This window comes from Tubulanus polymorphus, chromosome 2, assembly GCF_964204645.1.
Source record: "Tubulanus polymorphus chromosome 2, tnTubPoly1.2, whole genome shotgun sequence".
In the NCBI taxonomy this organism is placed as follows: Eukaryota; Metazoa; Nemertea; class Palaeonemertea; order Tubulaniformes; family Tubulanidae; genus Tubulanus; species Tubulanus polymorphus.
The window spans coordinates 21,425,047-21,451,890 of record NC_134026.1 but is presented as its reverse complement, the minus strand read 5'-3'; the positions used below and the strand labels follow the sequence as shown (position 1 = coordinate 21,451,890).

The following is a 26,844-nucleotide window of genomic DNA, read 5'->3' as shown; positions in this document are numbered from 1 at the left end:
GCGTTATATCCGTGTTGTGGCGATCCCGCACAAGGCTACGCAACATAGTCGTACCGGTACTTTTGAAATATTCTCAGAATGGATCTGGTCCGACCGATCATTTATTGCGCTTGAGGCATTGAACAACTCATTTCATAAATTATCTTGTTGATTGACCAAAATGAGTAAGTTGAGTTGATGTGGAAAGATAGGGTATTTCATGTATCCCCCGCACCTGAGCACTCGCTCGATGTATACCTGTCCTTATTTGAAAAAAAAACCACTTTAGCATTTCTGTTAAGGGGACCTGAGTGAAATCAACCACAGATGTGTCCCTGCAACATTTAGAACAACTCTGTGATTTCCCTGTTCCATTTCTCTGAAATGGTGAACATAAATAAGTCATTCACGATCAATATATTTTTCTAAATAACTCAGGATTCGAACCTGAATAGTATGAATCATTTCGTCAACGCCCCGATCTGAGATGGCAGCACCAACAGCAAATCTATACGCGTTACAAGTCATATTTTGCATCTAAATCTAAAATCTTTTTTCTTAAATTTGTGTTTGTATTTAGAAAATCAAAGAGAAATGTTATTTGATACTATAGAGATAATTATAAAGACTTTTCATTTCAGTTTGGATTAACGTTAACGGCACTTTTTTCATCGCGCACGCGTACGCTGATTGGTGTTCCTTGGTTCAATTTTTCAGAATTTTCGATTTTTCAATCATAAATTTTGGAGGACTTTAACCATCCTTCAAGTAATAAGTCGTTGAACCGATGAAATGATAAAATTTGCGTTTGGGTGTTTGCTGGTTGTGTTGGTCGCATTGACAAATCAATGTGATGGCCAATTCGGTAATCGAAATCCTAGCACCAGGAAAGGTAGGTAGGCCCAAATTTGGCAAAAGAATAAATATGATTATTTCATTTTTGACCCTCTTTCTCCACTATAAAAAGACTGGTACTATAAAAGTTCTACTCAGTAATTTGAGTGAAAAACTGATTCATAGTTTGTGTGTATGATTTGTAGTATGGCCACTCAAAATATAGTTAGAGGCCAAGTTTATAATTATGATTACAGAGACCTGAGCCGAGGTGAGGCCTACCTAAAATTAATCTTATTTGCTTCCTCAGTCTTGACCGTTTCACTCATTTGAAAGTATACACAAGATCCTTGAAAGGTCTTTCTTTTTTTTTCAAGTTGTTAAATGGTGCGTTACGGTTGCCGAAGAAGGAAAATGTTTGGAAATGAAAAAGTTTGTACAGATCTACATGGTGCGATTCACTCTGGAATGTATCGTCGTCAGAAACGCTGATCGTTTCACCTGCATGAGTCTCGTACGCTATAGAAAAGCCGACCTCGTGTCTTTAGATGCCGGTGAAATGGTCATGGCTGGCCGATATTTCCGTCTTATACCTCTGATGGCTGAGAGATATGGAATGGGTGAGTTGTTATCTACCCGGTTGTAGGCTTGCAGGACGATATAGATTTTAGAAAGGGATCCTGTCGCCTGACAAAATAGGGGGTTCGTACAGGTTTTTGATGCGGCTGTTCTGTGTAATCAGTCCTCTATACTCAGGAAGACAAAAATCTTGTGTTAAAAGAAGTTCTTGTGCATGTGCCTCCTCTGAACCCTTGTGAAACCTAAGGGATGGGAGTCTTAATGAGTCAATATACACGTTCATTTTTATTTATCATAATCAGTGTCGAGAGGCGCAGTGGCCGAGTAGGTCAAGCTGCCGATCACTGGTCTCGTCGATCCAGGGTTTATGGGTTCAAACCCTGGTAGCGACAAGATTTTCTTGGTCGAAGGTTCTTCTCTGGTCTCTCCCCTGTTGGGATAAAGAAACATCGAACCCGCTGTAATGCCCTGCGTGGTGCTCCAGTGGGTTGAGGGAATGAAAGAAAAAAGATTGCCATAATTTCTTTCAAAATTTTACTGAACTAAACTCTTGCGTCTATCGTAAATAAACTTTGAAGGTTATAGTGTATCGGAAGTGCAATTTCTTATTTGATCACCAACCACTATAGCATGATATTGATTCACTGACTGATTCATTGATTCACTTTTGTTTTGCAGAAACGGATTTGCACGCGGTCATGGTGGCAAGGCGAGATAATCCCGACGTCAACAAAGACACGTTAAAAGGAAAGAAAATATGCTCACCAGGTACGACACAAATTTAGACTAGGCCTGACTTTAACTAATTCTGAAATTGGACTCCCTCTTATTTTATAATGACAATATGATGATTAACTCTGCAGGTATGGGCTGGGGAGCTGGATGGACGTTACCAGTTTCACAGTTATTGCAGATGGGTATAATTGAAGTGAAAGAGTGTAACCTGCATGTCGAATCAGTTGCCAATCATTTCGGCAGTATGTGCGTACCGTCGGTGCTTAGTAGATACTATAACAGCTACGGTTAGTAGGTCTCTATGACTCAATGATTACAACTAGAGATGCCTCCCTTGTCTGCTTACAATACATTTTGACCAATACATTTACGGTAGAAACAAATTAGCAATCTTCAAGTTTTAGGACTTGTCCTGTCCTCAACGCGTGGTGGATAGGAGGTTTGTGGGTACATGTCAACATTTAGAAAAGAAATTCTCCACTCGGTCGTATGATTTTCAGGTATGAATCCGATGAAAGCTTGTGAATTATGTAGTGGGAAGAAAGAAAACTATTGTACATCAAACGACACTTTTGCCAACTATGTCGGAGCGTTTAACTGCATGGCGAGCGGTACAGGAGATGTGGCGTTCTTACGAGCCGGTATAATTGAAGCGATTGTCGGTGCGAATGGAACGACCAGCCCGTTTAGAGAAAGTGTAGGTTGAATACTATTATTAAGTTATGTCATTCAGTTTGTTGTTTTAAACATGATCATTTCACAATCGATCATCCCGACCTGAAGCCACCAACTTAGACTAGTTATTTTTTGGTTCAACCTCTGAGAACTGGCCTCTGTTTTATTCATTTTCATTGTAAAATATAAGAAAGCTGGCGCCCTACCGGGTTGAACTTCAGTGAAGCCATGCTATCTAATCATTTGACATACCAATGTTCACGACTCAATTCCATCTACAGAAGTTGTGACAAAGTATTCATAATTGAAAAAAAGATTTTCCTCCACATTTAGGGATAAATATAATGAAGCTATGAATTTTGACTTGGAAATAGCGTCTGTAATTTGGTACATTTCAGGATTTTGTTCTTTTGTGTCCTGATGGATCGCGCAAAGACTTGAACAGTTACATGAGCTGTAACTGGGGTACTGTAGCGTCGCAGGTGCTCGCGTCGACTGGTCCAGCCAACGACGCGCATATGGCCGATTTGAAGGAGTTCATCATCGATTTGGTTGGTTATTTTGGTCCCGCTGGTCCGTACAATAATAGATTTGATCTGTTTGCATCCAATTGGCAAGGAACGCTTGGGAATTATACCGGAAATAATTTGATGTTGTCCGATGATGCAACAGAGCTTGTCGATGTCGGATCCAGAAGCAGTTACGATAAATGGGTTGGTGAGTAGGATCAGTTTTTTTTTTTTTCGATTGCATGAATGAACCTCGAAAATGTCACATTATATCGAAATGATTTGAGAGGATTGTTATTGGCAGATTTGAAGTAACTGACAAACTTAAACTGTTTCCTAGGTTCAGTTTTACAAAACTTATCAAGATGGAGTCCATAAATCAGACAGTAGCCCTTAAGACAATGGAAGCCCCAGATATCAAAAAAGGGTCCTAGAATTGTTATACTTGAAAATAAAAAGTTGCCCTAAATGACTCATTGTAATTTTGTTCTGTGTAGCTGGCAACTGTAAACTATGAACTCGTTATATTTCAGGACCTGAGTATATGAAGAAATTGGATGTACTAGAAATGTGTCCGATCCCGCGCGCTCGCTGGTGCGTCATCTCCGAGGACGAAATGAAAAAATGCGAAATGATGACGATGGCGTTTAAAACGCGTCGCATCAAGCCCGAACTGAGCTGCATTCTCGCCGATTCCACGCAGGATTGTATGAAAAAGATCAAAGACGGTGACGCCGATTTGATTACATTGGATGCAGCCGACATCTATAACGCTGGAAAGTAAGTCAATTGAATTCTCATCTAATCGAAGATGGTGTGTGGTAGAATAGCCCGTACACTCTGACGTGGGTAACGGATAATAAGTTTAAATCCCACTATACAAATGTATACAGAATTTAAATGATTAGTAAAAAACAAATTTCTAAAGAATTAATATCGGACATCATGGAATTATCATATATCTTGCATAAAATCAGATTGAACCCACCATCTTTATTTTCTAATGAGATCTTTTAAACACTTTCAAATTTTGGAGGTACTAGGTAGATGAAATACCGGTATATGGGCTGCATTGCTTAATGTTTTGCTGCAGTTGATAGTGCTACCTTAGTTGATTCTAGGACAATTGCCCCCCGAATAAGATCCTTTTTGATTTGGATTAACACCACCTAAATACTTTACTTAGAAATTCATTTCTATATTATTGAATATAGATTTATAAGATATAGAATTACTGATGTTGTGTGCAGATCAAAAACTTTAAATCAGTCCTCGTGTAATTATAATTCACTTACCAAATTAAAGGAAAATTAATAAGTCCACTTATTTGTGCATAACTTACGTTGGCTTATTTATTGGAATTAGTTTTAGTGTTACTTTAGCCAATCAAAAACTTTAAAGCAGTCCTAGAGTAAAAACTCTAGCTAGAATTAGTTCACTTCACTTAGTCTAATTAATTTGAAGTAAATATCTGTGTTACTTTAAGATTATAAAGATTTAATTTGGGGGCAATTGTCCGGGGGCAATTATCCTGATACCACCTTCGTTTAATCGGTGAAATACTTGCTCGTATTTGTAGATATTACGATCTCGTGCCGATTGCGGCTGAAGACTACGGCGATGGTGAGGCAATGCAGTACGCGGTTGCGATCGTACGAAAAAGTAATCCGGACATTTCCATTTTCAATCTGAAAGGTATATAAAATTTTTGTTGGTCGATCAATTATTAACAGCGTCGTGCTGTGATGTAAGAATTGGCCGAACATTTCGAGACAAACCCAGTCATGGATTGGAAAATTATCGAACAGTCTTGTCTACGTCAAATCCTGTTTTTAATCCAGATCATATTGATCCTTATGGGGCATTCAATGACCATTTGTGCTGAAATGTGGATATATATGGGAATATAATGGGAATGGATTTCTTTAAATATATGTTAAAAGAATTTCAATTGTCCCTTGAATTAATTTCCTGATGTCGACTCGATAATTGAACGAAATGTTCTATCGTTTTTAGCGCGGCGGGTTTGTTTCTCGGGTGTGAATATGGCGGCGGGATGGGTGATACCCGTCTCCACGCTGATCGAAACCAATCAGATTCTAATCAGACCCGACGATTGTAACTTATACGACGCTATCGGTAAGTCTCTTCTTCATTCAAAGATGTAAAATATAATCCCAATGAATAGAAATATCGTTTTCAAATATCTCGGCTTTCATACTGAAGACATCATATAATTTAACAAACGATGAGATATAAGGTAGAATTTTTGAGCAAGCGGTGTGGGCGTGTGGTTAGTGCGTTCGACTCTGGGAAGCCAGGGTTTGAACCCGATACATTATTGTAGTGGCCCTGGAAAAGGTACTTATCCTCATTGCCTCTCTCCACCCAGGAGTAAATGGGTACCTGGCCTGATATATGACTCCTGAGCTTTGAGTAGCTGCTCAGATGTTACTTTCCCCCATGGAGAGATGACTAATTCATAGAGTAGAGTTATAGGCTGGGGGTGATAATACCAAATTTTGAGAGAATTTGAACTCACTCTTGTAAGGATACCTGCGCTATATAAATGTCAATTATTATTAGAATTTCATTAGCGATGTCTTCTTATTTCAGGTGAATTTTTCTTCAAGGCCTGTGCGCCCGGAGTACTGAATGAACGATACAAGCCGGACCGTTATAGAATCAATTTGTGCGAGGCGTGCGCCTCGGGAGGCAGTGACAAATGTCAGAGAAACAGTCGGGAGTTGTACTTCGGCGACAGTGGATCGTTCAGGTGCCTCGTCGAAGGTAATTAATTTCCATTCAATGTCCGTCCTGATTTTAAGATTTTTCTGTCAAATCGAAAAAGGCTATTTGCCAAATATTACCCCCCCCCCCCCTCCTGTGCTGAACAAAAATTTTCATATACTGGTACTCATGATCACTTAATGCATCCACAGAAAAACCATAGCACAACATTATTGTAAAAAGAAATTTCTCATTTATCGAATGCATGATTTTCTCTCAACTGAAGAGTTTTTTCAACCCATAAATTTTGATTAGACGGTGGAGATGTTTCGTTCACTCGTCACACGGTAGCCCGCGATAACACCGGCGGTAGGAATCCCGATTACTGGGCTAGAAATCGTCGAGCCGATGACTACGAGCTGTTGTGCATGGACGGAACTCGAGGACCTATTGATGACTGGCGCAACTGTCATCTGCAGCAGATCAAAGCGCCTGCCGTCGTCACCGCAGGTACAAAATTCAGTTCCTGGTGTATTTTTCGGGGTTGATGTAAGTGGTTTGCGGGATGCTCAGTTTCCACTGATTTATTTTCGCCGATCTATTACAGGTTATAAGCAACCTTGGGAACGCAAGATTCTCTGGAAATTCTTGAATTACGGGCAGTCATTCTTTGCCTCCGATGGGTAAGTGCATTATTCTTTCAAAACTCGCTTGTATGTCCCCACATCTGGTGTTCTCCATATGCTGGAATTTTCAAGGGGGCTGCATTCATTGTTTTAAGTATATGACCTCGTGGCTGCTGAAGTAGCAAGGCTTTCGAACTCTCAGAAAAGCTAAGGGTTATGCTAAATTTCGGGGTTATCTTCTATTTGTCACATTAGTTCAATACTTCTTGGCCTGCCCTAGTACAACAAGGGTAAATTGTGTCTTGAAAGCGAAATTACTCAAGATTAATCAAAGCTGTTTTTCCAAGCGAAAGCTGGGTTACTGCCGTATTGCAACTTAAAGCGAGACATCGAAGTGGATATTAATAGGCTGTAAAGCCTCCGATGGATCCGTCAATTGATGATGATGATGATTAAGATGATGATGATGAATATATTTCAAAGCAATTATCAGCATTGATAGAATATTCATATCCACGCTGTTAGGGGCAGTAGATATTTTATAAGGGGTGATTTTCAGAGGTGTGCATGTAAAAATGAATCTCTAAAAGGTCTTGTGGAGAACGCTGGGCATCTAATTGTTGTTTATCATGTCTTATTACCGTATCTTTCATCGATGTCTTTTTTGTTTCCCGTAACAGAAACAAAGAATTTCAGATGTTCGACTCCGGTTTCGACAAGTACGACCTCATTTTCTCCGACTCAGCCGTGCGTCTGGTGTCGATTCCGCCCGAAATGCAGAACTACAAGGACTACCTCGGCCAACAGTTCATGTCTGTGTTGAAGAGAATCAATCACTTCCAGTGTACGACCGGATACATGGTAGGCGGAGCGAAAGCGATCACGCCGATTTATGCTCTGTTCCACCTGGTAATTCTTGCCTTCAGCATCATTTTCTTACACTGGTAAGCTTATGACGGTTAAACCTGTTTATGAAGCTTCGACAGTTTTCTGAGACCGTCTGATATATTGTTCACAGTTATGTATTAAGTATGAGGTTAAGTGAAAAAATTCATGGATTTTTGGGTGGGAACATTGGATTGGAGAGTATTGATAAGTTATCCCGACGAGCACCATAGTCACATTAGGTCACTTCGTTCTCCGAAGAACGTTCTACGAAGAAGGCGTTTGTATCAGTCATCACGTGGGTCCGTCCTAAATTTCGTTAAAGGCGGTGTGAAAAAGGATGGCGTTAAAACGAGGTTTAATTGTATCCATCTATTTGTTTTAATCACAATTATACCATCCTTGAAACGATTTAACAATGATTTCGAAGATTTATTGATGTTGCGCGATTACTCGAAGCTCAATTTTGATTGATTTTACTCACGTATATATTAATCAATGTACGAGTAATGTGGAAATCATATTTCTATTTTTAGCATAGTATTAAATTTGTCAGGTTTGAAAATTTTCCACATCAATTTATCAATACAGTGATCTAGTGATGAATAATTGTCCAAATATTTGGATAGGAAATCCAGATTTCTCACTGATAGATCATGTAATAACTTAGAAATATAAAAAATTAAACGAACTTTTAATGGTCTCAGAACATTTTAAACATTCCAGCGACGATCGTTGTTTATTCCTATTTATTGCTATACAATGTATATTAATGTACAATGTCTATTATTTTATAGAGAATTTTGTACAGGGAACTGATATAGTGTTATATTTATACCGCAAATCGTATTTGCAAAATTTTATTAGTAGATGAGGGGAAATGAATGGTTTAAAATAATGTTTGATAATTTTAGAATGATGATCGCTTTCAATGCTATAGTGAGGTTAGAATAAGCCTACATTTGTTTATATATATAGATTTTTGGTTTGATGAAAATGAGATTCTTTCGTGTATGGCGTCTGACTAAGATAAAATCTGACTAAGAACAAGTCAGATTTGGGACTTTTTAGGAAAGTCTGATTTAGAAAACATAGAATCTAATTGAACTCTTGATTAGTAACTTTTATCTGCCTATTTTGCTTTCATTCGATGCTAGGTTAAGTCTGTTTTATGTGTCTGGCCTATGTAATTATGTTATTATACAGAAGCAATAAATTTTGAATTGAATTGTCTATGAGGAGTGCCTTATAAAACAAAAGAAAAACGTTCAACTTAGAAAATATGATTTCCTTTATTTTAGCATTTTGGAGATTGAATATTTGTCCTATTAAGGCAATCATTTCAGACTTAAGAAATTCAAATTAGAGATGGAATTTGTCTAGAAAATGAACGGGAACATTCCGGTTTTCATTATTTTGACCACATCAAGGATTTTTCGATTTGCACAAGTTTTACTGTAGAATTTATGATAGGACCAGGGGCCGGTTGCATGGTCATGGCTTAGACTTAAGACCAGTCTAAGACCAACTTAGTTCTATAGCCAATTTAACAACCCGAGACCAGTCTTAAGATTTAAGACCACTTTTGGACTTAAGTCACGACTGTGCAACTGGCCCCAGAGTTTCTGTTTGGACGCTGGGGGCCAGTTTAACGGACCAGTGTCAACTTTTACCAAAGGGATGTCTAGCATCTAGCAGTTTCATAAGCATAAGCTAAGAGTGACCCGAGAAATCGGGCTATTGTAACCTCAATTGTTCTAGGGTTAGATAAAGTTGACTGGAGCGTGTATCATTTATTCCTTCCATAATGACACTGTATATAATTACACTGATTTTATACTATTACGAATCCATCCAGTTGAAATGATTTTATCGTTTAATTTATTACTTGTATTCTTCATTAATTATCCTGCCACCATATCTATCTCTTGTATTAGCATTCCTCTATCTGAACTACACCAATTATGCTATTATAACATGTCCATCTATCGAAAGAAGCCGGAGGAAATAATTATGGTATAATCAAGTTTGTAAATGAAGTAAACATTCCGATGATTGTGATTTATTATTGTATATCTACTTTTATAAAAATAAATCCTTTATATATGTAATATGCTATAAATTTGTTCATTCGGAGAGGATATCTTAAATTCGACTCTTTGACAAACTAGGGGCCCATGTACACCATGCCAACCTGGGATGTGGTTTAAAATGCTCAAGAATCTAACAATTCAATATTCGAGGCCCCCTGGTGACCATACTGAAATCAATGACCTTTTAACTTGCCACAATCATAGAAATACTAAATTATTCTACTACCCGCTGGGACTTGCAGGCTACACTTTTCATCTGTCTGTCCGTCCATCTGTCTGCTATAGATGGAATCTAGTTATTTTGGAAAGTTTGGAAGATGCTTCAGTGGAATATTTTTAATGTTTGTTATATATTGGTACATGCATCTTCTCCATGTGGTGAGTTTCAATCAAGGTCATTACTGTATTTGTTCACCAAGGCACATGGCATACTGTACCTGGGCATAGAACTCATATCTTTGATGAAATATTTGATTTGACCCGAGTTAGTGTCATACGCCTGGATCGAGGCGAGGCAGCTGATCAACACCTACACAGTAACAGTGTGACTCACTAGCTGAATGTCCGAATAGTCCCTGTATCCCAGGTATCGCTGTACCCCAGATATCTTTCATGGGTAGATAATAAATCCCCAAAACTAATCATCTGCATCATTAAGATTTCTCGCAGCAATCCTGACAATTTGTAAGGTTATCCACAGTCTAGACAGTAAAACCGATCTTCAGTTGATGGGTAACAAGTGATCTACTACAAATTTCAACTTAAACTGCTGTAGCACTACAATTTACAAATGGTGAGGAACTTGCGTTTCCATAGAAGAACACGAAATTCAATACCTACGTTATGTTCAATTCATAACTGATGTTTTTATTCAAATATTTAACAAATCTATATCACAGCTGTACAAACGACTTCTGAAGAAACCTTTCTATTTCATTTCTTGGCTTTCGACTTCTTTCCTTTGACAGCGCCTTTTTTTGCAGCTTTCACGAAATTCGAGAACTGACCCGCGACCTTTGCCCTTTTCCTTATAAAAACAATAAGATTCTCATAACTTAAAGCAGCCATTTAGAATAAATCCATAATTTTCAGTAATAATCACTCGTCAACAATCGACTAACCTTTTGTTTAGATTCTGAAAGTTCAAAGGAACATATGCGAATGGATCATGTTTGCCTTTCTTTACATCCCCTCCAGCTTTCTGAAAACCAAATCAAACAAAAAATGATATATATTGATGAACCTTTTCCGCAAATACAATCTTTAAATACACGCACTGTTACCTTTGCTTTAAAGCTTGTACCATCTTGCATGTCGGGTCCTTTTCTCGTAGCTTTCTTTATCGGCCTATGAATACCTTTTCCACCAGCTATGAAAAAATTAAACAATAGAAGGCTGAGGTGCAACAAGTTATGCAACGTATAAAGTGTTGAAGAAATGGCAAAACCTTTGAAAAGTTTTATAGTTATTGCTAACCTTGATATTTCGGGGCAGGTGTGTTGTCGTCATCATCAACACCTGCAATGTCTTCCACTTTTCGTTTTCGATTCTTTTTCTGAGGTCCGGCCATAGCTTCGATAAGTTCATCGAGATCATCGACTGCAGCTGCTTCTTTCTTACCTATGATACATACTCTGGTACATTACACAATGAAGACAGTATTGAATAGTATACCAGTAACACTCAGATCCTAACAACCAGGACAGTTTGAATTCACATTTTAAACAAATCAGGCGATTGTCAAAGGCGATGAGTCCACTTATTTTCCCTTACTATCCCCTGACATGTACATTGTTTTCCCTGACTTGAATCTGTTAACAATCCAATCAATTAACACAGTCAAATACATAAGACATAGACGGAAACTGTTTGATTTTACACGCAATCCAGCCATCTCAACAAAAATCCCTGACTGTTCCCCAATTTTCAGCTTTTTGTTTTAACAAAATTCCTTGAATATTCCTGGAGTATCATCAATTTCGACATCTATTTCCCCTGAACTCACTCGTACTGGGTGTGGCCGATTCTTCTTTATCTTCGGTGATGATTAATTTTCCATCGGGAGCCATTTTGAAGTCGTGTTTCAGCGCTTGTTTATCCGCCTTTTTGTCATCGGGCTTCGTAGCTAATAATATGCAAATTTACCAGATCAATATCTAAAATGAATTGATATTAAGCTAACTTTGTAATCAAATGATTTTCGTTATTGTTTGACTGACCTAGAACCTTCTTCGAGATAGACGGATCCATGAAATCAAGAATTTCTTCATCGCCGCCCTCTTTCAACCAAGCTGCGCCGGATTTCTGTCCTTGCTGGGCTTTCTTCGTTAATTTTTTCTTTTTTCCTTTCATGTTGTCATCTTTGTCGTCATTTTCTAGTTCAGAATCGGTGTCTCGCAGCAGTTCTTCAATCCTAAAACGAAAACAAAGCCCAATTTATCCTTCATGGCGTGATAGGATGAGATGAGGCAGATACACTCAACTCTGCTCAAGCCAGATCCAACATTACTTGTTGATGTCGGGCTTTAGCGGAGAATGCTCCGCCATGTATCTAAATGTGATTATCGACAAAATTTGACGAGATGAATTCAAATCATACTCAAGTATGCAGATTCCTAGCCCAAGAATGTATACAGTAAACTCACGTTTCTGGAATCGCTGGCATTTTTTCACCCATCTCCGCGTCGCTGTCCTCTGCGTTTTCTGCCGCTTGTTTCTTGCGTTTCTGTCGTTCTTGCGTTTTACGTATATTCACTAACATTTTACTATGGGATTCCGGCACTAAACGATTGATCGTTTCAAACCTGTATCGTACATAAAATTCAAATCAAATTGCAACTCACTGTTGTTGTTTTGTAACGGTGAAGGAAAATCTTTAATGCATGTTATGATCTTACCCAAATTTCTTCACCAGTTTTTCAAAAATCTCCTTCGATTTGAATCGGAAATGGTGGTGACACTCATCTTTCATCGAAACCAGACTCGAAACCTGTACGAGCGTAACCAAAAAGAATCTTCAATCAGGCCTTGAAATACTAAGAAAATATCCAGCATTTCTACCGGTGAACTAAAACTTACAATGTCAGTTAAATACTTCGCCAATCGAGACTCAGGGAATGATCCCAGAAGCACCTTGAAGAACGGCAACACAGCTTGTACTATTTCTCTGGCTTTCGATGTCAGTAGGATGCACATGTTCGACATGAGTTCCGACAACGTATTCTCCGAAATACAATCTGTAACAAAGACATTGACGTTGAGCACGATAACGCTCTAGTATTTTTTTATGAATTATCGTACAAATACGAGAAATTGATTACACATAATATGCATCAACCTCACAGGGCTAAGATGATAGTTACACGTACAGCAATAACTTTCAGGATGGGGCGAAATGAGATGAATGAGGTGATGATAGAACACAAAATTATACAGTTGAACCAATTTGGACATTTTAGTTTCCTATAACTCTTATACTTATCATCTAATATACTAGTAAGGCTCCAAGGACAATATGCCCGCTAGGAAAGTGGTTTGAAATGCTCAACAATCTGACAATTTCAATCTTCAAGACCCCCTGGTGAACATACAATGAAATCAATGACGTTAAACCACAACACAATCAAACAGACGAAAAGTGAACACAAATAGCCAGCTGGGACTCAAGTGGGCTAAAAAGCCAAAAAGAAATCATACCTTTATATTGGAAGAGCAGTCTGGTCAATGCATGAAGAGTAGTTGATATCATGTGTGGTGAGCCAAGCAGTCCAGCCATAACTAACTGTAGATAATCAGTAACAGCATCTGAAAAATACCGATCATATGAATTGAATGAAGGGCACTAAATCATTTTTTGGATAAATTTCTCATGGTAAATGGAATCCTTTTTGTAAATTTGTATCATATAAATTACCTGGTTTCGACTTTTCCGACCATCGTAACGAGGCCTCGCCCATTTCGACTAGCAGGTTATATGCAGCAGCCCGTGCTCTTTCAGCGACCTCTCTCGTGCACAGAATAGCTTCTGGTAAAACTGTTTCCAAGAACTCCACTTCGGGACTTGGCAACTGCTTGAATATGTTTATCAAACATCGCAATCTCGGCTGAAAGGAACAAGCGAAAGTTTGTTAAAATACCAACTGAGCTATAAGGAGGCAAAAACATAGGAGAAAACAATCTTTGATATAATATAGTATAACTTACTGCTTTTGAAGATGCACTTGATGTAGACAGAGTTTTCAGTAATACACTCTGTACATGGGACAGATTCTTTTTAATGTACGCCATGCAGTTTTCAGAGTTCGCTGCGCAGATTTCTTCATAAATGCGATAGGTCTTCTTTTGCATCGTTTTGTCCGAAGACTGAAAAAAAAATACCAATAAGATTCATTAGAAATACGACAACGCGTTTTTTCTGACTGAGCGATGATAGTTGTGAAAATACCTTGAAATGCGGTGAAATCAAGCCACAGATCTTCTTGATTTGCTTTACGTTTATGTACGGAATCATGACAATCAATAAATCCATCATAGCATGGCTGAAAAATATCATATTATCAACATCGTCAAATTTCAGGCAAAGGTTAGGGTCATATAATTTGCGGGTATCTACATGTTGAAGGTTTTAAGATATTTTTTCCATACTTTAAATGCACATGCATTGCCTTGTTTTTCAAACTAATACCCTAGATGACTTCTTATTTCAAATTGATGTATTGGTTCACGACCGGTGAATACATACTAACCGTCTAAAGTCAGAACTTTCAGTGTCCGTTAAGCGTTCTATGCATTTATCGCAAAATGACGTGACAAGCTGCAAAACAGATAATCATATTTTATTTCAATGGTTCAGAACTTTGAGACTTTTGTCAGGAATTCAGTTTCAAGACTTACGGCCGAGTCAGCTATCTGTAGATAAACTTTCACCGTCTCGAGAACCGCGAGGCGCGAGTAATCTTTAGCCCTCGGGTCAGCCGGTTCAGTGGTGAATACGTTGAATAATATCGGCAGATAATTCTTGGCAAATCGACTGAGCTCTGTTCGACTTTCCTCTAAAATATTGTTTGTGTTTTGTTACGAAATGCAGTTGCAAACTACAGCCAAATCTACTTAATTCATTATAATAATCAATTCGTATTTTCACTTAATTGTTGATTGAGTATTTCAATAGCTTTTGCTAATCCTATAGTGGTTCAGTCACATATTTTGCATACAATCTATATCACACTTCCAAGTAATACGAATTAAACAGACTTGACTGTATTCGGAAGCAATTTTACTACAATTCATTTCCCGAACACAACTTGATGAGATCCTTGACCTTACCATCATCAATACTGTTTGTGATTAATTTTCTTAAGGCCGACATCACTTCCATTCTTAAATCCATGTGATCCGAAATAGCTGTACCCAGAACTTTAGCCAAACCAGCAAATGACTAGAAAACATGAAAAACAAATGATGGATCATCTTGATAATTTCTCAAATTCTATACAATATGTTCCTAAATCAAGTGCAAGTAACTGGTTCAATTCAATTGTGTCCGATGTCTTCGGTATAAAAGATTTTTGATTCTAATACCTGTTTAATATCTGTTGGTCTAGTGCAGAAACCACCGAGTAACAGCCATATTTGATACTGTATTGTCTTGTAGGCTTTTGACTCTGCATTACGATCCCCTTGTTCTAATGCTGTACCTGAGAAGAATTTTTGAGCAGATACAATCAAATTCTTTTAATCCCCATCAATCAGTTGACTGCACTGTTTTGTCTTCATTTTCATAAATAAATCTAGATTGATGTCTCTGGTTCCAAATAATCCACAGATTTCTTTGATTCACAGTATTCATCTTCTATATTCAGATTCAAGCTCAATGGTTAATTTTCTGATAAGTTGCATAATTAAACACCATATCTTACTTCTTGCTCGTATTCTGGCAGCCAATGGTAGGAAATACGATATGAAAAATGCTAGTTCCGTGTTGCGGATGTTGTTCCTCAAAACCGGTAGAAGCCAGCTCCTCGGAAAGTCGATATTATCAGCTCTGGAATACGTGATAAAATATTGACGAAAATGAAGCTTGAACTGTCTTATTTTTTTTACGATTAGCTATCTTATTTTCTACTTACTCATCACCATTGATTTGCAGAGGTATCGCACCAAGCACAACACGAGGGCCCATAGTTTGTATGGCCATGCCTATAGCGTGATCAAGCTCTCCCTTATAGGCGAACTGGAAACTGTCCCTTAAATCAGCCATCGAAACTAGAGCCTGAAATAAGACCACACGACTAAGCATGCTTCAAAAATGTTTGCAAACTCCTTAGAGATATAGTGACGACTGATATTTACCTTGTGCATGATTTTTTGGTATTTCTTTCCGAGTACCTTGAAGGCAATGGCTAGCGTTTTCAACACCATACCCCACGACGAGTGATACTGATAGCTCAAACCAGCTTCGAGACATCGAAACGTTTTCACGATACTATCATTCGGCGACGACCCATCCGTCGCGGACGATATCAATGGTTCTATCCCTTCTGTTAAAAGTTGCTGCGATAAAAATTGAAATTTCTATTCAACATCCAAATACAAACATTTACAGATTCACTACTTAGTTAGAAGCCACTTCGCTTTCATGCATACTGGTCTGGATTGAGGCGACAGACATTTTTCTGGGAATTCACCACTTAATTCTGACATAAAACCCTCTGTACCGCCACAGACACGGTGGTACATCTGCCAGCGCGAGAGATGTAGAAATATCTCCTGATGTTGATACTTACTTTCATAACTTGCGAAGCGGAGTCAGCGACCTCAGGTTTCTCAGTTCGTAAACAGTTCATACATGAGGTATAAATTCTAGGCAGATGACCGAAAAACAGCTTTTCGTCCGATCTAGAAATCATTAATCATTAACCTAAACATTGTTTGTATCCGATGAAAATGTGCACATTTTTAAGTAGATTCCAATACATAATGATATATTATTAAGTGAAAACTTACTTGGCTAAATTAAGATGAGCTTTCTCCATGACCGTTAACCAAGCAATAGATGGCTGAATGTCATTTTCTTGAGGTTGATAATCATACAATGCCTATAATACAGAATGTGAAAGAGGGAAGAATTATCAGAATATTCCATTTTCTCTCAGGGTCGAGAATAAAAGCTAGCAACTAAGTTCTAAGTTTTTAATTTGAATACGATAGAACTTTCTTACCGTGATAAGCTGCGCGTTCAATTCAGTCGATAAGCAACTTTCTTTCGGTTGAGACACAAACATTCTGTGTAACGCTTGCATAGCTTGCGAAGTGATTAACTATAAAGAATTTTCACAAAGTTTTTATCAAAACACTGAAAAAAGGCTAGGGTTCGAGATCGGTAATAAACGAGGAAAGGTACCACATTGCTGAGCGTCATCACACGAAGTATAGCCTCGCACACAGACTTCGTACTCTGTTTCGGGAATGTTCCCATGATGTTCTTTAGGAATCCGAGCACGTGTAATGTTGTAGTAGATGAATCCAAGCCTACAATACAGACAGCAATTGAAATATATAGATCAATGCGATATGCTCGACTTGCATCCCGTTACAGAGTAGCCACTTTCCACCCATTAACACTTAGTTTTCCCTGATTTTCCCAACTGATTACACAAAATTCCCTGAGTTGCCTACAATTAATTCATTTCTCATTGAGTCACGTATTGATAAAGAAACATGTGGTCAATAGCATTATCCGCTGATTCCCTGAGTTTTCCAATTTTTCCAGGTAAGTGGTAACCGTGTGTTAAATATATGATACTGTACCTCCGCTCTCTTCGATGTGCTTCACGCAGAATCTTGCCGTCAATGCAGCTGCAGGATGGTGAGAAGGGGCGTTCGGTTGCGACATGAATGGACTCCCTTTCAACAAAGCACAAACTGCTTCCTGAGCTCCTTTTCTAACCTATGGAAGCAAAAAGGAAATATCTTGATTTGAAATTGATTCATTATAGGTATAGTAGCCAGGGTTCCATAGAAAAATTTGAAGTTTCATCCATTCTAGTGAGACATAGGCCAAAGGCCATAAAGGAAACAATTATTAACTGCATTATAAGAAGTAGGCTCTAGTATTATGTAAATATGATTGATGAAATATGATTCCTTTCAATTTTGTGGTCCAAAATACAACAGGGCATATAATTCTGCTTGAAATTGAGATCATTTAATCAGTTCTATTCAATAAGGATACAGACCTTTGGTTTAGTGTGAATTGCGAAGGAAAGTAGTCCATTAAACATCTGAGTAGTGGATGAATCGTTCCACACAACGGCATCTTGCACCCGGAATACTTGTGCCAAACATTTAAATATCTACAGTAAAATGATAACAATCATCAGTTACTAACTACCAATGTAGAAGTAGGGGGTAGGTTTGTCTAGACTCAAAACACTGTTTTGAATCTTCTTACCGACTTGAGAAATGACGTATGATTGGAATCAGCGTGCTGCGACAAAACTTCGTAGAATGTTTTAGCGATTTCAGAAAATTTGGCCTTCAGCACATTGAACGGAAGTCTAAAACAAATAAAACATCTTTTACTAACAGAACGCTATTATTAACACATTAATTTTGAAGGAATGAATTAAAATTCGGTTAGATAAACTATTGGTCATAGTCAACTCGAGAATTTCATGATGAAACGGTAAATAAAAATGGATTTGTTGATCAAAAATGTGTAAAAAGCACTGATTTTGGCAAACAACAATGGCCAATTGGTTCTGATCGGGCCTATTTTTGGGAAGCAGATGTATCAGCGTAGATACAAATAGGCCTCAAACCAAAGATCAAGACAATCCATTTAAGAGTCTTCAAACTTCCCCGGATTCTATTTTCTATCATCTTGGACAGATGAACAATACAGAAATTGAACGCCATAACCCACGGGGTTATGCCTCAAGTGGCTAAAAAGTCGACTTATTTTCATATTAGGATTCTATAAATTACCTTTTAATCACCAAACTGAGTAAGTACACAATTGCTGCCAAAGATTCTTCAGTATCAACACTTTCAATTGAGGTCATCTACAGAAGTTGAAAAAACATTCATTTCATAGCTAGTAGCCATTACCTAAATCATTTACCGGAACAATAACTTTTCAATCAAAACAGGCCTTAAGTCCATTCATAACTAAATAGAAGACTCAAATTATCTGATTTATGGGTGTCAATGCTATGTGAGCCCCAGTGAAAGAAATTACTATGTAGGATACTGTGATAAATGTACGAATTGATACTAACCAATGCTGCAAAATATTCAGTTTCCGTCTCCTTTCCTCCTCGGGATTTGATGACTTCAGTAATCGCTGCTAAAACCGCCAACAACTAGAAAATAAGTAGGACTGTCACAGATTTGAATCATTCAATCTGACAATTTAAAGTAGAAAGCCCAAGGAAAACAAACCTCCTTGTGCATTTCTGAATTGGATGACCAGAATCTATGGACTCGTGAGAATGTTGCATTTGTACAATCAGTCCAGTTTGTAGCCCAGGTATTGAATGTTTTGGCGTGATCACTTATTGCGTCTTCATTGTCAATATCAACAGCTGGGTCGGTGTCTCGATGAGCCTGGTTATGTTTGGTAATAGCATCAATCGTTAAGTCACTTGGACCTAAGAAAAAGAACAAATTAGGATATATCCATAGAATACAGAGAAGCCTGTTATAGGCTCCATTTCAAAGATGGCTAAATCTCCTTTTGAGTTCTTCATTTGCCGATTTGGGCCTAACTTCACACATACAACGCCTCATCCTCTAGACACTGACTGGGTTAGGGAGAATTTAGGCATAAAGAGGCTTTATCTGGATGCAGGATAGACTTTGATTATCTAAATTCTTATTGAAACGAGCCACGGCACAAGCAAATAAAGAAGAGAAAGAACGCCGTCGGCGTCGGTCGGTATGGAAAAAATACTAACCAGATTTCTGGTTGTTGAAAAAGCGGCTTCGGGCATTTTGTCGATATTTTACTGTTTCTGGATTACTGCTGCTACTCTGCCCTTTCTTCCATCGCTTATTGTTGCCTTTGGCACCAGCTTTGCGAGCCGATTTAGGTATCTTATTACGACCCTTCATGATTTTCAGAACCCGGAAGTGAAAACCATGTGGATGCGCTAGTGTTCTTTCAAAAGCAGCGGAGGACGATTCAGCTCTCAATTCAATTCAATTCATAATTCATTGCTTTCATCATGAACCGAATCAAAAACTAATTGGCCACTTTGTATGGAAGACCTCAGACGACATACGAGATATGAGATATAACATACGAGATATGAGATGCAACATACGAGATACGACATATGACATACGAGATACGACTTATTTACAGTACGGGTGTCCGTGCGCTAGCGCCACCGCAGTGTATATTTTTCAACTTAGAGGCCTTTTTTATGAACACTCGATTAGTATATTCGAGTATGCAAAACGTTTTTATGAGCATGGATTATGTCATAATCCGTCATTTTTATGAACATTGGTTATCATAATCGATTAGCATACTCAGCATACTCGCTCGGCGAGCAAGTATGCCGATTATCTAATCCAACCGATATGGTGTTCTCAGTAGAAGTCGCTGCTGAGTAGGCCATAATTGAATAATTTCTACCTGGCGTTTTTATCAACCAACATACCCGGTTATGCTAATTGCACTAATCGGCTATATAATCTAAATAGCTAATCTATTTCGATTTTGCTGGTTCGCATAAAAAGGCCTCCTCTCGGCGTTGCGGCGCATACCACGACACGTGCGCAGGCAGTGGCGTATACATTAACTATGAATATCAATATGCGAAAAACGTTTCATTTGAAACGAAAAATATTTAAAAATATTCGATCAACCACTCCCGGGGACCGGCTTCTCGCGATGAGACGTCAGTGGGCCACTCTTAGTGTGAGACACCGATGGTCCGGTGATTCGAGTTGGCTCCAAATACGGGGCTACAGCCCCTTAATCCACCAAAAACGCCTCAAATTCCATTTTTGAGTGTACAAAAATCCCTCAAAAAGAGTTAGCCATGGCCCCTTCAAATTGGTGGTCATTAACAATTGCACCTAGTCAAGGGTTTAAACTTCGCGTTCGATCGAGGGTTTTCGATGAAGAGTGAAAGATGTATGTATATTACGAATGCCGATGACCAAAGAGTTTTAAAAAAAGTCCGCGAACGCGGAATCTGTTTAGTGTACTATGATTTCAACGAATGAATTGAAACATGGACATGAATTAAAAATACTAAAGATAACATAAATTTATTGAATGAATTATTCATTAAGGCTAAAGAAAAATGATACCTTGTTTCTCCGCAGCGGCCGGGTCATTTTTGTAAAATATGATAAAATTCATAAACAGTTCATTTCTATAGCGGCCGGGTCTGTTATGGTGAAATTGATCACGATTTAAAAAAAAGTAATGTATAGGGTAGATAGGCGGCCGGCCGGGTCAACATTTAAGCTCAGCAGAGCGGAGAAACAAGGTATCAATTTTTTTTGGCCTAAATATCAGAATGGAGTTCCATTGTATCACTCTCAGCTCCTGGCCCTAGTCCAGCTGATTTCGTTTATCACGACGTTTTTTGCGACGGGTGCAAACGCACCATACGAGCAACGTTCCGGTGTTCCGCTAATTTCCTGTCTAAAGAAATGTTACTTGATATTTCCATGGATCTCTTATCTTTACAAATGTAAGAGCTCTTGTGTTTTGCTGAAGACTTATTTATGTGGTTCCTGTACTTTTGTCAATAAACAGTTTTAAAACTGGCCATGATAATTGATAAGAATGATCTTAAATTGGATTCTCCGATTATGAAAGTTATTCAGATTCAGCCATTGGCCCTTTTCATGAAAGATGTCAGAAAAAAAGATAGCCAAAAAGCCCTCAGAATACACAAGTACCTAAATTGAACAAATTTTCAGGGGAGTACCCCAGACTATGGCTTCAGAAAGACAGTGCCGCATACTGCCCTGACGGTTAGCGAAAACTGGCCAGTCTCGACTCTCAACGGCTGGTCTAGTGGACTCACCAGTCTGCCCCGGTAGCTCGATAGGGATGGAATTTAGCTGGGGATTTCAAACCTTGAGAGAGAGCACGGGAGTTCTTAATCTGGATACCAGGGCGATGTACGGGTTCCCGGGTTGTTTGGGATTCAAGAACTCAGGCAGGGGTGTCAAACAGCGGAGGAGGGGTACAAGGGGGCCGGGATTTCCGGCTGCGGAGTTTTTTTTAGAATTTTGATTTCTGATGCAGAAAAGCCGGCGGTTACGGGCGGGCGGTGAACAGTAGTTATTTTTTCTGCAGGCATTGAGTAACCGGAACCCCGGCTCCTGAACACCAGGCCGTTTTCAGACCATAAGGAAGACAAGAAATAGCATAATATTATGAACTTGAACAGTTTGATATCTTTTTAGTTTTGTGATTTGAAAAACTTTTCGTCGCCCGCGGGAGAGGAACGGCCGGCGCGCCTAATTAGTCCAGGGTGTTCACAGTATGGCCTAATATCGTTGTGTCCGGTCCAGGTGTCCATTATCCAAAAGAAATCTATTTGTTTTTCTAAATGTTGACTATGTTGGTTTTCATATAATTGACGATGACTGTACGCGTCACCATGTTAAACGATTTATATGCAGTAAATATTGAAAAACATACACTGCGGTGGCGCTAGCGGAGAGACACCGTACTGTAAATAAGTCGTATCTCGTATGTCATATGTCGTATCTCGTATGTTGCATCTCATATCTCGTATGTTATATCTCATATCTCGTATGTCGTCCGAGGTCTTCCATAACTTTGAATATACAAAATATATGTTCCAAATAAGAATTTGATAGGCAATCAATCTTATTAGCAATTTTCCAGGTGGTGCTACTTTTCAGATGTCGATCATATTTGCTCACATGACAGTCGTGTGGTGACCTCCCAACAAATTTGACATTTGTCAAACCTACAATTGTCAAGAAATGAAAGATGATGTCAAATGCTGATGATAAAAGTACGTTTGATGTTGTTGTGATTGGAGCAGGGATTGAAGGGTCCTGTACTGCTTATCAATTAGCTCGCAATGGCACCAAAACACTTCTGTTAGAACAGGTACGTCGGTCGGTGTGGTGCCTAGTTAGGCCCTCCCGCTAGCTAGGCCACAGGGAGCCTGACACAATAAGTTTTTGACCCCAGTATCCTAGGTACTATATATAAAAGGTATTTTTATTCATAGTACCTAGGATACTGGGTCAAAAACTTTTTGTGTCAGGCCCGACCTGTGGCCGCTAGAGGCCTATTTCATTCATTCCCCAGACCAACTATTGAACTAACCATTCTAAATTTCAGTTTCTTCTACCTCATTCGAGGGGTAGTTCTCATGGCCAGACTAGGGTCATCAGGAAATTCTATTTGGATGAAGTTTACACTAAGATGATGAGTGATGCCTACAGTGAGTGGTCAACGATTGAAAACATGACTGGTCAGGAATTGTACAAGTATGTCGAGAATGCATTGAGCTACATAACTCGGTTGAGATTTTAACTAACTTTCAATAGGCTAATTGTATTGAAGAGAGAAACCTATATAAGGCTCATTATAGGGGGAAAAAAAGCTTAACACTTTTTTCATATTACTGTAATATAAGTAATTCAAGTAATATTAAATGCGAATGAAATTTTTTCAGTAGAAAAGTATTGTATTTTAATCTGATATAGTGTGGTGTGACAGTAACGTAGTATTGTCCAGTAATATGAAGTACTAATAAGACGTAACGCATAGTAATCCATAGTAATATGAAGTAATAAGACGTAATGGATAGTAATCTATAGTAATATGAAGTAATAAGACGTAACGCATAGTAATGTATAGTAATATGAAGTAATAAGACGTAATGGATAGTAATCTATAGTAATATGAAGCATCTTATTACTTCATATTACTATAAATTACTATCCATTACATGTTATTACTTCATATTACTATAGATTACTATGCGTTACGTCTTATTACTTCATATTACTATAGATTACTATCCATTATGTCTTATTACTTCATATTACTATAGATTACTATCCATTACATGTTATTACTTCATATTACTATAGATTACTAAGGATAGCTACTGGTTACTTACATATGGTAAAATAACAGATTAGCCCTTGATTACTCATATTACTTATATTACAGTAATATGACAAAAGTGCTAAGCTTTTTTTCCCCCTATATTGAGCCTCAGGTGGAGAAACCCACAATGTAGATCTAAAACAATTGCTTTTGTTTTTTTTCTAACGCTTCGATGAAATACTTCTACCCATCATCAGAGTGGTAAGTGGTAAATGAGTGATATGGTGTGAGTTAGAGCGACCCTGCACGAATTGTAATCATATCTCAATTTAGAATAAATTCTGAAGATTGGTGGAAGTAATCCACCCGATACGTTAAGAAAAAAAGCAGTCGTTTAAGATCTAGCGTGTTTTTCTCTTCATGGCATTCAATACTTAAAGCAGTTACAACTATGAACAAACAGGCTAACTGTATTTTCAATTGTAGACCGGCTTCGATGTTGGTAGTTAGTTTATACGAGGATCGTAAACAGAGCCAAATTGTCCGAGGATCAATGGTTCGAAACAATGTCAAGCACAGAGTTTACACTAAGGAGCAAGTGCGGTCAGAGTTTCCGATGTTCAAGTATGAAGAGGATGCCGATCTTTTTATGCTGGATCATGAGGCCGGAATTTTGAAAGCTGATCAATGCCTTGCTGCTGTACAGGTAAGAAAAAATGGGAGGGCTAAGGGAAAAAAGGTTATTATAATAGGCGTTGTACGATGAAAGGGAACAGGAAAAATTAAAATTATTTTTTTGATTATTTGAGTATTTTCCACACTAATCCTTGGAAGGACTGCAGAAAAAAAGAATTAAAAAGGAGTGAAAATTTTGATGGATTTGACTCAATTGATGGGAGAAATAAAAAGAAATACATTTTTGGCAAATCATAAGATTGAAAATTAAGACGAACATAACTTAAAGTTACTAGATTGAAAATCATGACGGTTATAGCAGAAAGAATTTTATTCAATTAGATGATTTTTGCAGAATTCTGGGAGGCAGATTTATACTCCAAGTAATTTGAAAAAAGGCCTTGGGCTCTCTAAGGACCCCCTGTTTCATTTTCACAAACACTAATAGATGATGAATTGCCTGAAGTCTGATTGAATCAAACAATTCAGGACAAAAAATTTTGAATACTAATAGAACCAATATTTATAAGGTCAATTGATCTGAGTTGTATTTTATTTCATTTGTTCTGATTTTTTAAATGATTATCGAAGTACAAAATATATGAACTGTTTATACATTAACATGATAATCATCAGGACCTCAAGGCTGTGTAACTGATAAATCACAAATATCTATAGATTGAATAAGTTTGTTTGATCTTCTTTCTGTTCAAGGGTCTATTCAGGAAGTTCGGTGGAGTTTTACATGATGGTGAAAAGGTGCAGGATATCGTCCCTGGTGATGTAGTCGATATACACACAAATAAAAACCTGTACAGAGCTAAAAAGGTTGTCATAACCGCCGGACCATGGACGACAAAGTTACTGAAACCACTGCGAGTCAAACTTCCCATCCAGGTTACTATATTAACTGGCATTAAAGCTGAACATTTCAATATATCTGTAATACTCATAGGATTTACCATACCTCATTTTCAGCCTGTTCGCGTAGTGGTCTGCTATTTCAAAGAGAAGATTCCAGGAACTTATGGATTTGAACAATGTCCCATAACAGTTTTCAAGGACTTTAATACAAAGATGTTTTACTATACAATCCCGGCATACGAATACCATGAGCACACAAAGGTAATTCATTAGAGTGTGCCAGCTAACACTGAGACACAATGAAATTAGGAACACTGAAATCTTTCGCCAGTATTGTCAGTGCCTTCTGGTTTTATTATGATCGTAGGTAGCATTCCATGGTGGTCCAGATATTGATCCTGATAACCGTGATAATAAAGCGGAGGCCAGCAAAGAGTACATCGAAAGATGTGTAGAGCATGTTAAAGAGCACTTCCCTGGATTGGAGCCTGTACCTTCAGTTGTTGAAACATGCATATATACTGTAAGTTACTATGGTACTATGTTCATTTATTACCGATGTATTTATGCAGGACCCGGCACTTCCACAGTTATAAACTAAGGTTGAGACTAAAGTTAGAATATTAAGTTCATTTCCAATTATTTGCTCATGGAGTCTAACTTAAACGTGTGCTTCTAAGTACTGGCAGAACCTTGACTTACTTATGGGTCTAATTCAACTGCCAAGTATGGGATAGGGTCCAGATAGTTGACTTTTCCTCCTGATTATATGCACCAGTAGGCCTACTTTATACTATGTTCTACTTCAATTTTTTCATTCAACCAGATGACTCCTGATGAAGGCTTTATCCTAGACTACCATCCACAATACAGAAACATTGTGATAGGCGCTGGCTTTTCAGGTGAGAACCCCTGAATTGAATCTTGCATTTAACTAGATAAGCTCATATTTTTCATATTTCATCCCTAAATTTATCTTTTATGACAGGTCATGGGTTCAAGTTAGCACCAGTAGTTGGTAAACTGTTGAAGCAGCTAGTCACTGGTGAAAAACCGGCTCATGATATGAAACCTTTATGCATGAATCGATTTGACAAGGTTCCAAAAAGCTCCCTCTAGTCTGTATTAATGGGACCACCCAGTTCCACTGGATCTAAAGTACAGATTAGATTTTTCAGGGATCAATCGCATAAACACACTTTGATTTGGTGTTAATGCAACCAGTGAAATTGTGCAGTCTGAATAAACCATTTATTTCCATTTTACACTTTATTGAAGAATTGCTCAAGTCTCCTTTTCTTAATATTTAACAGTATGTTTCCATGCCTAGAAACCATGAGTTTTGAAAAGAAAATAATTTTTCAGTCGTGGGCATGGAAACAGATTGTTGAAATTGATTTAGTTCATAAATCAATGTCAAAGAAGATGGTGTTCATTTAATCTGGAGACCAACTGACTGTAATTTGTTCGTATTTAAGCAATTTGTCAGTAATTTTACATAAGACACCTTTATAATTATTTACGAATGTTTGTACAATAAAGAATCTTTGAAAAAACGAATGGAATTCTCATGAATTATACAGGAC

At 38.0% G+C, this 26,844-nt stretch overlaps 3 protein-coding genes across 4 annotated transcripts; 2 read left to right on the top strand and 1 right to left on the bottom strand.

Moving 5' to 3' along the window:
• The first annotated feature begins 459 nt into the window (after positions 1–459).
• Positions 460–9,653, top strand: LOC141899291 (melanotransferrin-like). Its single transcript, XM_074785502.1, has 14 exons — positions 460–502; positions 697–871; positions 1,191–1,433; positions 2,071–2,160; positions 2,256–2,414; positions 2,628–2,824; positions 3,201–3,519; positions 3,845–4,091; positions 4,891–5,006; positions 5,328–5,450; positions 5,928–6,101; positions 6,357–6,551; positions 6,649–6,724; positions 7,348–9,653. Exons 2-14 carry the CDS (start codon positions 772–774, stop codon positions 7,613–7,615), a joined length of 2,307 nt encoding a protein of 768 aa, XP_074641603.1. The 5' UTR covers positions 460–502; positions 697–771; the 3' UTR covers positions 7,616–9,653.
• An 843-nt stretch (positions 9,654–10,496) lies between these two features.
• On the bottom strand, positions 10,497–19,804 carry LOC141899399 (RRP12-like protein). Of its 2 annotated transcripts, none has more exons than XM_074785665.1 (31): positions 19,605–19,804; positions 19,090–19,298; positions 18,927–19,010; positions 18,634–18,710; positions 18,098–18,203; positions 17,883–17,999; positions 17,455–17,593; positions 17,048–17,175; positions 16,866–16,964; positions 16,651–16,742; positions 16,431–16,542; positions 15,997–16,197; positions 15,774–15,916; positions 15,564–15,688; positions 15,226–15,341; positions 14,971–15,082; positions 14,539–14,696; positions 14,391–14,458; positions 14,090–14,183; positions 13,849–14,007; positions 13,559–13,748; positions 13,342–13,449; positions 12,724–12,881; positions 12,543–12,634; positions 12,291–12,449; positions 11,865–12,058; positions 11,651–11,770; positions 11,122–11,265; positions 10,929–11,014; positions 10,767–10,846; positions 10,497–10,672 (listed from the first exon to the last, which is right to left on the bottom strand). In XM_074785665.1, exons 1-31 carry the CDS (start codon positions 19,759–19,761, stop codon positions 10,579–10,581), a joined length of 3,921 nt encoding a protein of 1,306 aa, XP_074641766.1. In that variant the 5' UTR covers positions 19,762–19,804; the 3' UTR covers positions 10,497–10,578. The 2 variants fall into 2 exon arrangements, with proteins under 2 accessions (XP_074641766.1, XP_074641768.1); XM_074785667.1 differs by having other exon boundaries at positions 11,657–11,770.
• Positions 19,805–22,483: 2,679 nt separating this feature from the next.
• LOC141899272 (peroxisomal sarcosine oxidase-like) lies at positions 22,484–26,801 on the top strand. The gene is made up of 8 exons (XM_074785470.1): positions 22,484–22,765; positions 23,003–23,151; positions 24,206–24,425; positions 25,109–25,291; positions 25,373–25,519; positions 25,626–25,781; positions 26,085–26,160; positions 26,247–26,801. The coding sequence occupies exons 1-8, from the start codon at positions 22,643–22,645 to the stop codon at positions 26,375–26,377; spliced, it is 1,185 nt and encodes a 394-aa protein (XP_074641571.1). The 5' UTR covers positions 22,484–22,642; the 3' UTR covers positions 26,378–26,801.
• The last annotated feature ends 43 nt before the right edge of the window (positions 26,802–26,844 follow it).

Bases quoted from the DNA above. Each gene is read 5' to 3' on its own strand.
- LOC141899291 (XM_074785502.1), top strand. From the start codon at position 772: ATGATAAAATTTGCGTTTGGGTGTTTGCTGGTTGTGTTGGTCGCATTG. The intron at 6,102-6,356 runs GTAATTAATTTC...AATTTTGATTAG, and splicing joins GTTCAGGTGCCTCGTCGAAG to ACGGTGGAGATGTTTCGTTC. The intron at 6,552-6,648 runs GTACAAAATTCA...GATCTATTACAG, and splicing joins GCCTGCCGTCGTCACCGCAG to GTTATAAGCAACCTTGGGAA.
- LOC141899399 (XM_074785665.1), bottom strand. From the start codon at position 19,761: ATGAAGGGTCGTAATAAGATACCTAAATCGGCTCGCAAAGCTGGTGCC. The intron at 19,299-19,604 runs GTTAGTATTTTT...TCTTTTTCTTAG, and splicing joins TTTCAACAACCAGAAATCTG to GTCCAAGTGACTTAACGATT. The intron at 15,917-15,996 runs GTAAATATCAGT...GTCTTATTTCAG, and splicing joins ACCAAAAAATCATGCACAAG to GCTCTAGTTTCGATGGCTGA.
- LOC141899272 (XM_074785470.1), top strand. From the start codon at position 22,643: ATGATGTCAAATGCTGATGATAAAAGTACGTTTGATGTTGTTGTGATT. The intron at 23,152-24,205 runs GTATGTCGAGAA...TTTCAATTGTAG, and splicing joins ACTGGTCAGGAATTGTACAA to ACCGGCTTCGATGTTGGTAG. The intron at 25,782-26,084 runs GTAAGTTACTAT...TCATTCAACCAG, and splicing joins TTGAAACATGCATATATACT to ATGACTCCTGATGAAGGCTT.